The sequence below is a fragment of the Rhinolophus hipposideros genome (genome assembly GCF_964194185.1).
Source record: "Rhinolophus hipposideros genome assembly, chromosome: 10".
NCBI classification, from domain to species: Eukaryota; Metazoa; Chordata; class Mammalia; order Chiroptera; family Rhinolophidae; genus Rhinolophus; species Rhinolophus hipposideros.
Genome location: NC_138056.1, coordinates 43,139,461 through 43,156,410, shown reverse-complemented (window position 1 = coordinate 43,156,410; position 16,950 = coordinate 43,139,461). Strand labels below are relative to the sequence as shown.

Sequence of the window (16,950 nt, the reverse complement as noted above, 5' to 3'; positions counted from 1 at the left end):
TTTACATAGATTTCAGGTGTACAATTCTGTATTACATCGTCTATAAATCCCATTGTGTGTTCACCACCCAGAGTCAGTTCTCCTTCCATCACCATATATTTGATCCCCTTTACCCTCATCACCCACCCCCCACCCCCTTACCCTCTGGTAACCACTAAATTATTGTCTGTGTCTATGAGTTTTTGTTTCTCATTTGTTTGTCTTGTTCTTTTTGGTTTATATACCACATGTCAGTGAAATCATAGGGTTCTCTGCTTTTTCTGTCTGACTTGTTTCACTTAGCATTATTCTCTCGAGATCCATCCATGTTGTCACAAATGTTCCTATATCATCTTTCCTTAACGCCGAATAGTATTCCATTGTGTATATGTACCACAACTTCTTTTTTTTTTTTTTATTAATTAATTTATTTATTAGTTTCAGGTGTACAAAACAAGGTAATACTTAGACGTTCATCATTTATATCCCTCATACTGTGAACCCTCCTCCCCCCATCCACTATCCTGTACCACAACTTCTTTATCCATTCATCTATCGAAGGACATTTTGGTTGTTTCCATGTCTTGGCCACCGTAAACAAAGCTGCAATGAACATTGGCGTACACGTGTCTCTATAGAGAAATGCTTTTATATTTTTGGGGTAGATACCCAGGAGAGCGATTGCTGGGTCATATGGTAATTCTATTCGTAATTTCTTGAGGAACCTCCACACTGCCTTCCATAGCGGCTGCACCAGTCTGCATTCCCACCAACAGTGTATGAGAGTTCCTTTTTCTCCACAGCCTCTCCAACACTTGTTACTATTTGTTTTGTTGATGAAAGCCATTCTGACTGGGGTGAGGTGATATCTCATTGTGGTTTTCATTTGCATTTCTCTGATGATTAGCGAGGACCCTCAGTTTTATCTTAATATCACTTTTCTGCCCTCACCTCTAGCAAGACTGAATGTTTAATGAACAATCAAAATAGAAATATGATTTGCCAAGTTAATCTGAAGGATGTGGCTTGATTCTATTCAGTTCCGGACTTCAAGGCAAACCACATAACAAGTATACCTGCTAGAAAATGTCCTGGAAGTTTTGCTGAAAACCCAAAAGTTGATTAGAATATTATGACTAGAATATGCCATTCTAAAATGAGACAGTAACTTCAAAATCATTTTGACTCCAAGCTAGTTCATCATATTATATCAGGTATCTGGAAAAGAACATCAAAGAGAATTTCTCAAGAACTTAAAAATTGTTGATATGTATTAGAATTAATGGTATTGTATATCTCAAGTTTCAGTTGTTACCATGGGAAACAGCCTAGCAGAAGTTACAACATGTTGAATTCATTTATGGGGTCTAGTCATTGTCACAATTATCACCTTCAGAGCTGCTTCATGATGGTAAACTGAGGGAAGAAGAATTGCATTGAAAAAAAAGTCAAAGTTCTTTTAGAAAATTTTACTGATCTCCCTAAACTTTTTAAAGTATTATGTTTATTTTAAATGATTTAAATGATTGAATTACTTGAATCATTCAATCAATAGTTTATTAAGCACTCCTGAGTACCAAGGTACCATTAGATCTCAAACAGTATTTGAAATATGTAGCATCACAAAATCCAGTGGGTTGGAACCAAGCAATTTGATTCATATTTGCCTGTTTGTATGAAGATCCTGATTGGGAAGATGGCAGAGTAGGTGAATGCTGTGGTTGCCTCCTCTCATGACCACATAAAATTACAACTAAACTACTGAACAACAATCTTTGAAAATCACCTGAAGTCTAGCTGAACTGAAGCCCTACAACTAAGGACATTCAGAAGAAGCCACCTCAAGACTGGTAGGAAGGGCAGAGATGTGGAATGGGCTGGTCCCACAACCGTGTGTGACCCATTAAAAATCAGGAGGGATGTTTCGGCTGTGGAGGTGCCCCCAGAGGAGCGAGGGGTCCCAGCCCCACACCAGGCTCCTCAGCCCAGCGTTCCAGTTCCAGTGCCAGGGAGAGAAGTCCCCATAACTTCTGGCTGTGAAAACCAGCAGAAATTCTCATTTGTACAGATTCTAATATTAGAATCATTCTCGTCACTCTGACTCCCGAACTTGACTTCATTCAGGTGCATTTGCATCCTTTCTCAGGCCCTTCCATGAGGAGTTGCTTTAACTTATGCAGGTTCCTTTAAATAAAGTCTAGGTGACATCAGTGCATAAAGATCTTTTTACGGTCATATCTGTTTTAAGGACCTCAGCACCATTGAAAGAAACTTGCTGCACACACCAGGAGAATGGGCAATCATACCACAGTGAGCACATTCTTTCTGTGGGGTTATTCCTATTTCTCAGAACTGCAGAATCTCCTTTTTGTGATAATTCTCTTCTGCGTTACGACCATGGTAGTTGCAAATGTGTCCATAATGGTGGCCATCAAGCTCAGTCACAACCTTCACACCCATACGTCCTTTTTCCTTCTGGCCTGTCCTTTTCAGAAACTTATACCACTGTGGCAATCATTTCTTGTATGATAGTGGACTTGTTGTCACACAGCAAGACCATTTTTCTTCCTGAGTGAGCCACACAGATATTTTCCTTCTTTGACTTGGCAGGCAACAACTGCTTCATCATGGCTGCCATGTCTGATGACCAGTACACTGCCATTCACACCCACTGCGCTGTGCCATTCTAATGACCCACAAGATCTGCTTTCAGCTCATGATGGCCTTTTGGATGGTTGAATTCCTAGTTTCTCTGTGCATCATCCTCATTGTATTCAAATTGTCTTTCTGTGACTTCAGTACCACCTATCACCTCTTCTGTGATATCTCCCTTGTTGTCTGCTTTGCTTGTGATTACACTTCCCATCATGAAATGGCTATTTTTGTGCTCTCTGCCTTTGTATTGGTGGGCAGCTATATCTTCCTTATTGTTTTTCTGTGTCTTTATTGTGTCCATAGTTATGAAGATGCCCTCTGCAAAGGGGAGGTATAAGAACTTTTCAACGTGTTCCTCTTACCTCCATGTAAGGTACATACAAGGTCTGATAATTAGGTTCGCGAACTTGTTGCAACGATGTTGCTAACCATTTTTGATATCAGAGGGATTATTCATTATGAATTTGTACCAACTGGACAAACAGTTAACCAAGTTTACTATTTGGAAGTACTGAAAAGGCTGCGTGAAAAAGTTGGATGACCTGAACTTTTTGCCAACAATTCATTGGTCTTACATCACGACAATGCACGAGCTCACACGGCACTGTCTGTGAGGGAGTTTTTAGTCAGTAAACAAATAAGCAGTGACCGCCTAAGCGGCAGGTTCCATGATCCGCCAGAGGAAAAATGCCAGCTACGGAACAAGGAGTGCAGGCTGTACCACCACACCTGGCACTAGGGGAATGTGGCAATTCTACACAGAAGATTCACCTGGCCTCAAAGTTGGCCCTGTTCCAGCGTTGGTTATGAGTCTTCTGTTCATTGCTTCTGTATTCATGTTGCACATTTGGGGCAAGTACACTCATTCATAGATTTGGCTACATCCATCTATTTGTCTATCATCTGAAGGAGAAGGAAGAAAAAACCCAACATATCTTGGACCAAAAGCATAGTGGTTTTCTGTTCATGAGAAAGAAATTTTCTATAAGCTTACTGTTTTCCAGGGAACTTAACAAGAATTGGTTTTAAGGAATCAATGTTTTTCTATGGCTAATAAACTTTTTAATTCATTAAAAAAAACCACACATAACTGTATTGAAACAGCCTTCCTACTTATCTGATCTGGCCCCCAAGAACTTCTTTCTTTACCTGAAGATAAAGGAAATATTGAAAGGAAGCCATTTTGATGGCATTCAGGACATCAAAAGTAATATGATAACAGCTTTGGTGGCCATTCCAGAGAGTTCTGAAATAGCTTTGAAGGGTGGACTAGGCACTGGCATCAGTGTATAGATTCCCAAGGGGAGTACTTCAAAGGTGACTGTAATGATATTCAGCAATGAGGTATATAGCACTTATTCTAGGAAGAGTTCGCGAACTTAATTGTCCAACTTCATACCCTATGGATTTACTGGCTTTGTTTTTTCAAGGCTTAAGGACATTGAGTCATCCCTTAAAGATAGCTGATGGCTGTAACATGTGCAGTGCTGACACCTCTGCTTAATCCCATAATTTACAGCCTAAGAAACAGAAATGCAGCTAGCCCTAAGGATGTTACTAAACAATGCAAATAGGTTTATCCCTCAACTAGTAAATAAAAGAACCCTAAACATTTTTTTTTAATTTTAGATTGTTTATAATATAAAAATAGACAAAGTGGAGTACTTTCAAAAAAAATCATCACTTTGGGAGCCGGCCCGGTGGCTCAGGTGGTTGGAGCTCCATGCTCCTAACTCTGAAGGCTGCCAGTTGGATTCCCACATGGGCCAGGGGGCTCTCAACCACAAGGTTGCCAGTTCAATTCCTTGAGTCCCACAAGGGATGGTTGGTAGCGCCCCCTGCAACTAAGATTGAGTTGAGTTGCCACTGAGCTCCCGGATGGTTCAGTTGGTTGGAGCGCATCCTCTCAACCATAAGGTTGCCGGTTTGACTCCCGCAAGGGATGGTGGGCAGCGCCCCCTGCAACTAGCAACAGCAACTGGACCTGGAGCTGAGCTGTGCCCTCCACAACTAAGACTGAAAGGACAACAACTTGAAGCTGAACGGCACCCTCCACAACTAAGATTGAAAAGACAACAACTTGACTTGGGAAAAAAAAAAAAAGTCCTGGAAGTACACACTGTTCCCCAATAAAGTCCTGTTAAAAAATATATATATATTTTTTTAAAAATCACTTTGTGTACAGGCAATTAAAATATTAACTAATTACCTGATATATCTTGACATCACCATTTTTCTATACAAAAAATACAGTTTTACAATATTTTTAAACATGGATGTTTGCATGCATGTATGTAATATACAAATATGCTTGCGGTAAATGAATCAAAACATGTTTTGGAACACAATATTTTCATGATAATAGTGGGATGAATCTTTGTAGTTTTAATGTCAGTTCTAAAAACTTTTGGACTAGCCATAAATCTTGATTATTTTCTCCTAAAGATTCATAGTTTATAGTTCCGCATTTTACATTTAAGTTCATGATATATTTTGAGTTAATTCTCATATAAGGTGTGAGGTTTAGAGTTGAGGTAGTCCCCCACTCTATAGATGTCCCTTTTCCCCAACACCATTTTTTGAATGCCTTCCTTGTTTCATTGGATTGCTTTTGAACCTTAAAACAAACAAAACAATCAGTCTGGCATACTTGTCTAGGTCTCTTTCTGGGTTCTCTAGTTAGCTTCATTGATTTATATGTCTATTCTTCCACCAGTACCACACTCTCCTAATGACTGTAGGTATATGGTAAGCCTTAGTATCAGACAGAGTGATTCCACACACGTATTCCTCTCTTTCAAGATGATTTTATATATCCTAGGACCTTTTCTCTTTAGTAATGTAAGGGTAATGGCTATTTCTGTGCTCTCTGCCTTTGTATTGGTGGGCAGCTATATCTTCATTATTGTTTCCTATGTAATGTAAGCATTTAGTGCTATAATTTTCCCTCCCAGCACTGCTTTACCTGAACCTCACATCATTTGATAGGTAGCCTTATTTCATTGTATTCTGTGTATTTATTAAATAGTGAAGTCCAGATCTTCTTTTTATCATTTACTTTTCTCAATAGATAATGTCTTTTAACCATTACTTAAGGTAGATTTGTGGGAAACAAATTCTCTTAGCTTTCCTTCATCTGAGATGTTTTTATTTCTTCTTCGTTCACAAAGACTATTTTTGCCAGATGCAGTATTTGTATTTGACAGTTCTTTGATGTTAGTACTTGAAAAATATTGTGCCACTTCCTTCTGGCCTTATGGTTTCAGAAAAGAAAATTGTTGTTTTCGATGTTGCTTTTTTCAGTGTATAATGAGGACTTTCTCCTTCAATGCTTTCAAGATTTCTCTTTATTTTTAATTTTTAGAACATTAATTATATGTGTCTTGGTTTGGATTTCTTTGGGTTTTTATCCTGTTTGAAGTTTGCTCAGTTTCCTGGATCTGTAGCTCAGTCTTTCACCAAATATGGGACGTTTTCAGCCATCATTTCTTTAAATATTTATTCAGTCTTCCTTTCTTTCTTCTCTCCTTTCGGGACTACCAAAATATGAATGTTACTCATTCTTTTATTGTTCTACAGATCCATGTAGCTCTATTCTTTTTCCGATTTATATTCTTTTCATTTAGATCAGGTGTTTCTATTCTTCTTTCAAGTTCCCTGATTCTGTACTGTCTTTTCATTCTACTCTTGAACCTATCCAGCAAGTTGTTTTAGTTTTTAATTTCACTGATTCTTTGTTTCCCCAAAAATAAGACCTAACCGGACCATCAGCTCTAATGCATCTTTTGGAGCAAAAAATAATATAAGACCTGGTCTTAATTATATTATATAAGCACCCGTCTTATGTTAAAATAAGATGGGGTCTTATATTAATTTTTGCTCCAAAAGATGCATTAGAGCTGATGGTCCGGCTAGGTCTTATTTTCGGGGAAACATGGTTGTATTTTTCAAATCTACAACTTTCACTTGGTTATTTGTGTAACTTATATTCCTTTACTGAACTTCCCTATTTTTTCATTTTTGTCAAGAAAATTAATGATTACTTAATGACATATTTGTTTGATGGCTGCTTTAATATACTTGTCAGATGATTTCAACCTTCTATTCATCTTGGTGTTGGCATATGTTATCTTTTCTCATTGAAGTTGTGATTATTTTCATGTGTGGTATGACAAGTGATTTTTTGTTGTATCACAGACATTTAGAATTAGGGTTTCCAGACGGGAATTCCCGTCCATTCTCAGGAATTTCTTTCATTTTCCCTTTCCTGAATCCCGAGATATAAACTGTTTTCTGTTCTCCATGATGAATCGTATCCACAAAGTGACAGCCAATACTACAAACCACCTGGGTTCAAGGAGCTGATTTTCCCAATTTCCCGACCAAGTTTTCTCGGGATTCGGGAACCGAAAAGCGAAAAATATTCCCGAGAACAGGCGGGAATTCCCACCCGGAAACCCTAGTGATAAATAGGAAAAATGTCTAAGGAATACATTGTGAATAGTACGTTTATTTCCCATTGTGGATATTATTGGGTCCAAGGAGCCAATTTTCCAGATTTCCTGACCAGCTTTTCTTGGGACTCGGGAATGGGAAAGCAAAAAAATTCCTGAGAATGGGTGGGAATTCCCACCTGGAAACCCTATTTAGGATATTATATTGTGAGACTCTGGGTCATATTCAGTCTTTTTTAAGGAGGAAGTTCCCCTGTTGAGGTGTCACTGCAACCACCAGATGAGTGTGTATGTTCAGCTTTCTACTGCTATGGGCACTACTGACACAACTCTGACAAAAATGGAGTGCTGCCTCACACTGCCTCCTTGCAGATGCGTGAGATAGAAGTTCAGCTTCCCCCACTGCCTTGTTGTCTCCTCCCCAGTAACAGTGTGACACTGACTTACATGACTCCTTGCCTTTAATAAGCTCAGCTTCTTGTTGGGCCCCAATGCTACTAGGGAAGAGGGAAGTGGAAAGCTGGTTCGCACTGCTTTGTTGTAGACTTTAGGTGGAAGCTCAGCTCCCTACTGGCTCCCTCACAAGTAGGATTCACGTTGGGGTGAGCAGAGTACCTACCATTAGCCCCACCTCAGTCTCCCTCATTCTCTCACTGCTACCAGATGATAATGGAGGATCATTTCCCCGCTGGCCCCCACTGACACTACCGTGGCAGGGGAATTGAAGGGTAGGTGAGGCAAAGATCAGCTCCTACGTGGCGTCACTAAAACCTGGGCGATCTTTCCACTGCTAGTCTAGAGTAGGGCAGGCATTGCCAAAATGTTTTCTGTTCTCGTAAGGCCACCTTTCCTCTAGTTCTTTGGCTAGGATGAACAGGCTTTTCTTAGAACTTCTTTTGTCTCTGTCTTTTGTGGTTCTGGGTTGAAGGCTTGTGTAGGAACCTGTCGGATCTGTGAAAGCAATAAGGAAACCCAAGGAATCACTGCAGTGTTGTTTCTCAAGTCCCTAAGTCCCTAGGAGTCTGCCGTCATCTTCCTCCTTCAGAGTCTTCCTATTCTTATTTATTGTATTATGTCTAGGATATTTTGTTTAATAATAAGAGGGAGGACCTTAGAGGAATGGTGCTACATCATCTTCAATGGAACCAGAGGTGTATGCCTTAAAATATTAGAAGATATTTATGTACCTTCTTACCTATTTTGTGCTAGGAAATTACTCTAATACAAGTTATCCTGACCTATCCAGTGTAGAAGCCTGAACAGTGAGGGTTGACTAGAAGGGAGTATGTCCGAGATGAGTAAAGTCCTCTAGGGATGAAGTACAGTTCACCTTTGAACAATGCAGGGGTTGGGGGTGCTGAACCCTTGTGCAGTCAAATATCTCCAAAAACTTAACTATTAATAGTCTACTGTTGATTGGAAGCCTTAACAGTATATTTTGTATGTTATATGTTTTACATATTGCATTCTTGTAATAAAGTAAGGTAAAGAAATGTTACTAAGAAAATCATAGGGATTTCTTTTAGTGAATACAGTCAGTGTATTTTTCCTATGATTTTAATAACATTTTCTTTTCACTAGCTTACTTTATTGTAAGAATGCAGTATGTAATAAATATAACATACTCATACAAAATGTATGTGTTAATAGACTGTTTATGCGATGTTATTGAAAGACAGATGTATTCTCAAAAAAGCCCTTCAGTCTGTGCCTCGACAGAGTATATTCTTTAAAAGAAAGCAAAGTATTAAAATGATATTTATAATTTGTAGTTGTAATTTTTTAAAAATTTTTAATTAAATTTATTGAGGTAACATTGGTTAGTAAAATTATGTAGGTTTCAAGTGTACAATTCTATAATACATCTATATATTGCATTGTTCACCATCCAGAGTCAAATTTCCTTCCACCACCATATAATTGATCTCCTTTACCCTCATCTGCCACCACTTCTTTCCGCTTACCATCTGGTATCCACTAAACTGTTGTCTGTGTCTATGAGTTTCTGTTTCTTTGTTTGTCTTGTTCCTTTGTTGCCTTCAGTTTTATGTCTCACATATGAATAAAGTCTATGGTTCCAACTTTTTCTATCTGACTTATTTTACTTAGCATGATAATCTCAAGGTCCATCCATATTGTCGCAAATGGCAGTATTTCATCTTTTCTTATGGCCAAGTAATATTCCATTGTGTATATGTACCAAATATTCTTTATCCAATCATCTATTAAAGGACACTTTGGTTATTTCCATGTCTTGGCCACCATGAATAATGCGGGTTTCCATGTCTTGGCCACCATGAATAATGCGGGTTTTGGGGTAGATATTGAGAAGAGGGATTGCTAGGTCATATGGTAATTCTATTCTGAATCTTTTGAGGAACCTTCATACTGTTTTCCAAAGTGGCTATACTAATTTACATTCTGTTTTTCTCCATAACCTCTCCAACACTTGTTATTACTTGTCTTGTTGATAGTAGCCATTCTAACAAGTTTGAGGTGGTATCTCATTGTGGTTTTGATTTGCATTTCCCTAATAGCTAGTGAATTTGAGCATTTTTTTCATATATCTGTTGGCCACTTGTTTGTCCTTTTGGGAGAAGTGTCTGTTCAGGTACTTTGCCCTTTTTTTCCTTGGTTTGTTTTTTTGTTGTTGAGCTCTTGAGTTCTTTATGTATTTTGGATGTTAACCCCTTATTGGAGGTGTTTTTTGCAAGTATCTTCTCTGATTCAGTTGGTTGCCTTTTTGTTGTGTTGATGATTTCTTTTGCTATGCAGAACTTTTCAGTTTGATATAGCCCCTTTCATTTATTTTTACTTTTACTTCCCTTGCTTTTGAGGTCAAATTCATAAAATCCTCCCTGAAACCAAGGTCCATATGTTTAGTACCTATGCTTTCTTCTGTGCAATTTATTGTGTCAGGTCTTACGTTTAGGTCTTTGATCCATTGTGAGTTAATTTTGGTATGGTGACAGATAGCACTCTGTTTTCATTCTTTTGCACTGGCTTTCCAATCTTCCCAGTACCATTTATTAAACAGGCTTTCTTTTCTCCATTGTGTGTTTTTCGCTCCTTTGTCGAAAACTATCTGACCGTATACATCATACATACTGTGTTTCCCTGAAAATAAGACCTAGATGGAAAATCAGCTCTAATGCGTCTTTTGGAGAAAAAATAATATAAAACCTGGTCTTGTTTTACTATAATGTAAGACCAGGTATAATATAATATAATATAATATAATATAATATAATATAATATAATATAATATAATATAAATAATATCTGGTTTTATTTTACTATATTTTATTTTATTATACTATATAAGAGCAGGTATTATATTAATTTTTGCTCTAAGAGACGCATTAGAGCTGATTGTCCGGCTAGGTCTTATTTTCGTGGAAACATGGTAAGCGGACGTATTTCTGGGTTCTCGATTCTGTTCCATTGGTCTGTGTGTCTGTTTTTCGGCCAGTGCCATACTGTTTTGATTATTGTTGCTTTGTAGTGTAAATTGAAGTCAGGGAGTGTGATACCTCCAGCTGTATTCTTTTTTCTTAGGGTTGCTTTGGCTATTCTGGATCTTTTGTGATTCTATACAAATTTGATGATTTTTTTTGTTCTATTTCTTTTCAAAATGCCATTGGGATTTTGATGGGGGTTGCATTAAATCTGTATATTGCTTTAGGTAATATGGCCATTTTAACTATGTTGATTCTTCCAATCCATGAACACAGAATATCTTTTCCATTTCTTGAGTTGTCTTCAGTTACTTTTAATTATGTCTTACAGTTTTCAGTGTATAGATCCTTCACATCTTTCAAGTTTATTCCTAGGTATTTTATTCTTTTTGTTGCAATTACAAAAGGAATTTTTTTTCATTTCTTTTTTTTGAAGTTTCATTGTTAATATATAGGAATGCAATGGGTTTTTATATATTGATTTTGTATCCTGCCACTTTACTGTATTTGTTTATTGTTTCTAATAGTTTTTTGGTGTAGTCTGTATGGTTTTTTTTATATAAAGAATCATGTCATCTACAAAAAATGACAATTTAACTTCTTCATTCCCAGTTTGGATGCCTTTTATTTCTTTTTCTTGCCTGATTGCTCTGGCTAGGAGTTCCAATACTATGTTGAATTACAGTGGTGAGAGGAAGCATTTCTGTCTTGTTCCTGACCATAGAGGAAAAGCTTCCAGTTTCTCACCATTAAATATGATATTAGCTGAGGGCTTGTTGTATATGGCCTTTATTATATTGAGGTACTTTCCTTCCATACTCATTTATTAAGTGGTTCAGTCATAAATGGATGTTGTATCTTGTCAAATGATATTTATAATTTTTAGATCTTGCTTAACCTTTATAAGTCTCAGTTATATCTTCTGTAACATACACATTGGGGGAAAACACTTCATAAGGTTATTAGGATTAATGGGGTTAATACTTGTAAATCTCTGAGAGCAGTAGCAAACATTCTCATATTGTTAGCTCCTATTGCAATACTCTTACTGCTACTACTACTATGAGTAACATTTGATTACTGTGAGTTAGATCTTCTAACTCTCCAACCATGCAGATATATAAGAAATACATATTTCAGAAGACGGTTATTACAAAACATTTAATAAGTAGGCTGCAATTCTAGTTGCCAGTCTGAGTTCATCAGTATAAGCACAAAGGTATAATTGAGGTGAGCATGAGTTTGTGTAATGGCTTGTCACAGTTGTAGCAAGATCTGACACAAACATTCATTCACTTAAATCAGGATGAAGCATTCTACAGATCAGTGGCCAGGATTCAAAGCCAGCAGTCAGTGGTTCATGCCAGAGCAAAAGCTTCATTCAACCACCTATTTATTCATTAATTAGTTCTTTCATTCATTTTAACTAAGCATTCATATTTGTTATGTTCTTGGAACTATATAAAAATACATGCATGGGGGGAAAAGGAAACATTGTAGCTGTCTATATGAAGCTTCCAACATTGTGGAAAAAACAAATGTTGAATCTTTACAACTGCGCTTAGTATTCTGAAGATAACCCACAGGGTTCTACAGACAGATAACAAGTGTACTTAATTTGGTCTGTAGTCTCAAGAAGACTTTCCAAAGGATCAAAAACAGCATTCACATTGGTACCTATAGCATAATCAGGTGTTACCCAGGTGAGGAGAGAAATGCATTTCAGGAAGAGCTACCACATATGAGAGTTTCCCAGTGTGCTAAAGATTATAGACATGTTTGAGGATTTAAGAGAAGACCAAATGACTGATTCCTAGAGTTTGTGTGTTTGGGGACTGAAGGAAGAATGCAAAGAGATAGAAAACAGGGCCATATTCAGGACTTTAAAGTCATGTTAAAAATTATTGCCTTGGGGCCGGCCCGGTGGGTGGCTCAGGCGGTTAGCGCTCCATGCTCCTAACTCGGAAGGTTGCTGGTTCGATTCGCACATGGGCTAGTGGGCACTCAACCACAAGGTTGCCAGTTCAACTCCCTCAAAGGATGGTGGGCTGCGCCCCCTGCAACTAGCAACAGCAACTGGACCTGGAGCTGAGCTGCACCCTCCACAACTACGACTGAAAGGACAACAACTTGAAGCTGAACAGCACCCTCCACAACTAAGATTGAAAGGACAGCAACTTGACTTGGAAAAAGGTCCTGGAAGTACACACTGTTCCCCAATAAAGTCCTGTTCCCCTTCCCCAATAAAATCTTTTTTTAAAAAAATTGTTGCCTTAGCAGTCTTATTCATCACAGCTCCAAATTGCAAATAACCCAAATTTCCATCAATAACAGAATCAGTGAATAAACTATGGTATATCAAAAAAAAATTGTTGCCTTTATTCTAAGATCTTCGGGGGATATTAATGAAGGAGCTAATCTATTTAGATTTATGACCGTGGTTGGTGTATGGAGAATGAATGAAAGAGTGAGAAAGGGAAGAGGAAAGCTAGTTAGGGTTGTATTAGTCAGGATTCTCCAGAGAAACAGAACCAATAGGAGATACATACATGCGGGGTAGGGGGGGGCTGAGAAGGACATACATGTGGGGAGAAAGGGAATGAGAGAGAATTATTTGAAGGAATTGGCTCACGCAATGTGGAAGTTGGCAATTCCAAAATCTAAGGCAGTCAGAGGGATAATTCCAGTAAGAGCTGATGTTGCAGTGTTGAATTCCAAGGCAACCTGGAAACAAAATCCTTCTTTTTCAGGAAACCTCAGTTTTTTTTCTTAAGGTTTTCAGCTGATTGGATGAGGGCCACCCGCATTATGGAGCATAGTCTGCTTTACTCAAAATCTACTGATTTAAATGTTAGTCACACCTAAAAAATAACTTTACAGTAAAGTCTAGCTTGATGTTTGACCAAAAAACTGGTCACCATAGCCTAATCAACTTGACACATAAAATTAGCTATCACATGAGTACTATTGTAAAATAAATGTATATGGTAGTGGCTTGAAATAGAAGTGCTGACAATGAAAATGAAGAGAAGTAGGACATAAATACTGGACTCAAAATGTACAAGACTTTCTATAGAATGTAAGTGTGTGGAAGAAAAAAATTACTTAAGGATTCAGAATCAATAAGTTGAGTGACTAATTGGTGCCTCTTCCTGGAATACGGAACATTGGAGTGAAGCAGTTTAGGGTGGAAGGAGATAATTTCTTCAGTTTTAGACAATTTGTGCTGGAAATTCAATAGACTAAAATGATTTTGTCTAAAACATTAAGTAGAGGATGGGAAGAGAAATAAATGTGTTAGTTGTCAGTACTAGAGGTGAGTTAAGCTTCACAGGAAACAGTCCAGTTCCCTCAAGCCTCCTTAACAGGAATGAGTCTGACCATAAACAAGTCACTTCAACCATTTGTTCACTTGCTCCCTAAGGAGTTCAGGAATCCTGCTCATGCCCACAGAAAAGTCATTATTTTGACCTGACAGAAGAATTTGCAGGTTAGTTCAGGGCATTCCATCCTATTCTTTTATGGGATTCCATATAACTAGGCTGGAGCCAGAGATCAGGAACATAGGTCAGAATTTATGGGTCCACATAACCCAACCCCGCAGATAACCTTCCTACAAGAAGAATGGGTCCAGTCATTTTACTGTGTGATTCTCCTTAGTCATTTCCGCCCAGAATGTACTGTCATAACTATAATTAATCCCACTAATTTTAGAATAAACTGCTGTTGAAAATGCAGTTTCAAAGGTTTGGAGGTATAATAACCTTAACTTATGGCAGAGAATAACTTTTGAAAAAAATGAATAAAATATTAAGTGGATTTTGAGCAGATTAAGTTTTTCATGTTAACTAATTTGTGTTTCTAGTTATAAATTAATTGTTATTCACAATAATTCACGATAGGCCTTGGATTTACAATTTGATATGAGAAAATCTACCACCTACTTTCACTAAAAAGCTCCACAGAGACTAATGACAGACATATGGACGAATATATTTAGACCACACACAGACACGCATTTCCTATTATTATATTTGTGCCATACTATTATATCAAATCATACAAAAATACCAAGCTTCACTAAGAAAATATTCTGTGAACCTCTCTCTTCAGAGCCCCCTTAATCTCATTGTTCCTGAGGCTGTAGATGACAGGGTTCAACATGGGGATGACCACATTGTAGAACACAGATGCCACCTTGTTCTGGTCACTTGAGAAGGTGGACTTGGGCATCACATAAACAAATGTGACAGTCCCAAAATACAGAGTGATCACTGTGAGGTGGGCTGTGCAGGTGGAGAAGGCCTTGTAGTGCCCCTCGGTGGAGCTCACCTTCAGGATGGTGATAAGAATGTAGATGTAGGAGACAAATATGGCAAACACTGTGAACACAATGACAGAGCCAGCAGTAAATGAGGGGACAACTGCGGGGATACTGCTCTCGGAACAGGAGAGTTCAACTAAAGGAGCAAAATCACAGAAAAATGATTGACTCGATTCGGTCCACAGAAGAATAAAAAAGAGAAGGAAATAGTAAAGGAACAAGAATTGAGACAACCACCTACGTAAGCCACTATGAGCAACTGAATACAAACTTGTATGGACATTTTAGTTGAATAAAGCAGTGGGTTGCAGATTGCCACAAAGCAATCATATGCCATGATAGCCAGAAGGAAGCACTCAACTGCCCCAAAGAGAGCAGTTGAACCAAGCTGCATGCTACATCCATGATAGGAGATTGAATTTCTCTCCACCAGAAAATTTACAATCATATTGGGTGTGACAGAAGTTGAAAGGCATATGTCCACAAAAGCCAAGTGGCTCAGAAAAAAATACATGGGACAATGAAGCCGAGAAGAAATGCTGATAAGAATTATTGTGCTGAAATTGCCAAATACGGTCACCAGATAGATACACAGGATGATCATAAAGAGTATGACACGAAGGATTGGGTCATCAGTTAAGCCCAATAAAATGAACCCTGTCACTATAGTGTGGTTCCCATCTCCTGGAGAATCCATGAGATAACGTAGCTGCTGCCAAAGGAACCTGTGATGAAACATTACGTTAAAGAAGTTATAAATTTGATGGTTTTAATTTCATTAATATACATAGAGATTATTATAAACACATTATTCAAGCTAAGTTTGGAATTCTGTTTTACTGTAGAGCCCAGAGTTTGTATGTATGTGTAACGAGTCTTCCATATTTTAAAAATTATTTTAGCCCAAATACTACATACAGAATTTGCTTCAAATAATGTAGATCATTTTTCTGTTTATATTATCGATTTATAAAACATACTTAAAGTGGCTTTTAACCTGAAGATTAAAAGCATAAGACTTATGAGAATAGCAAAAAGGAATGGTCAGTATAACCAAAAAGGTAAACATTTATATAAATACAGGATTATGTGATGGAAACTTGAGTAATAGCTAACATTTATGAAAAGTTGACTAAATGGCGGGCAGAAGGTTAGGGATTTTAGATATTTAGTTCAATATTAATTTTCATGAAATAATATTAAGGACTTTTATTTATAGATGAAGAAACTTATTTGAACAATAAGTATTCACCTAAGTTTACATAGCAAATGGTGGAACCTAGCTGTGAATCTCACACAGTTTGCATTCAGTCCATTCCTTTGGTAGCTGTGCTGTAAGTGAAATTAAATAATACTCGTGAGGAAGTCAAGCCTCGTAGAAATGGGTGGATAATAAATTATCCTTTCTACTTTCTACTGTCTGGTAGCTAATCTACAAAAGGGGTGCTTAGTTAATCAGAAAATTTACAATTTATATCAGTAAAATGACTATTTTTAAAGGAGAATTAGAATTTTTTGATAGGAAAAAGAAGAAATAGAATAGAATAGAATTCTTATATTGGGGTTTATTTATGTATGTTTATTTTGTATGTTTAGCGTTTATGTATGTCTAGCATTTACAATTAAAATAGTTTTATCAAGTAGTTTGAAATAGCTATCTCATTACTATGCAAAACAGATGTTTAATATCTAGGAAAATATTAAAATATATTCAGACAAATCATTTTTAATGTAACAATGCTTTATAATTGTAGTATTATAAAATGAAATAATTTTAATTTCAACATAACATATGGCTGAATAAAGTTACAACCTAAAATGTTCAGAAGTTTACCCAGGTTCATGCTGTTTATGCCAGGTGGAGCCTCATTTCCAAGTTTTCTGGCTGTGTATTCTTGACTTTCTCAGAAGTATCTGGTTGCCTGTAAGCTAAAGCATTCAGAACAATGAACAAAGGAAAAATTTCCACAGAATATTTACAAACAGTCCCGAAAGCATCTCAAAGCTAGTGAATTTATTAGCATTATGGATGAGTGCCAAGTTGAGATAGCATGAAAGGCCATATGGGTTTCTGGTCTTA

The 16,950-nt window shown here is 37.3% G+C and overlaps 1 protein-coding gene and 1 pseudogene across 2 annotated transcripts; one reads left to right on the top strand and one right to left on the bottom strand.

Annotated features, from left to right (window-relative positions):
• The first annotated feature begins 2,271 nt into the window (after positions 1-2,271).
• Positions 2,272-3,444, top strand: LOC308503392 (olfactory receptor 10R2-like; annotated as a pseudogene). Its single transcript has 2 exons — positions 2,272-3,007; positions 3,315-3,444. The product of its transcript is annotated as an olfactory receptor 10R2-like (transcript).
• Positions 3,445-14,626: 11,182 nt separating this feature from the next.
• On the bottom strand, positions 14,627-15,567 carry OR5P2 (olfactory receptor family 5 subfamily P member 2; the record flags this gene model as incomplete). Its single annotated transcript, XM_081063434.1, is given in 2 exon segments — positions 14,627-15,033; positions 15,036-15,567. Coding segments are annotated over 2 exon segments (939 nt in total).
• Positions 15,568-16,950: the final 1,383 nt, after the last annotated feature.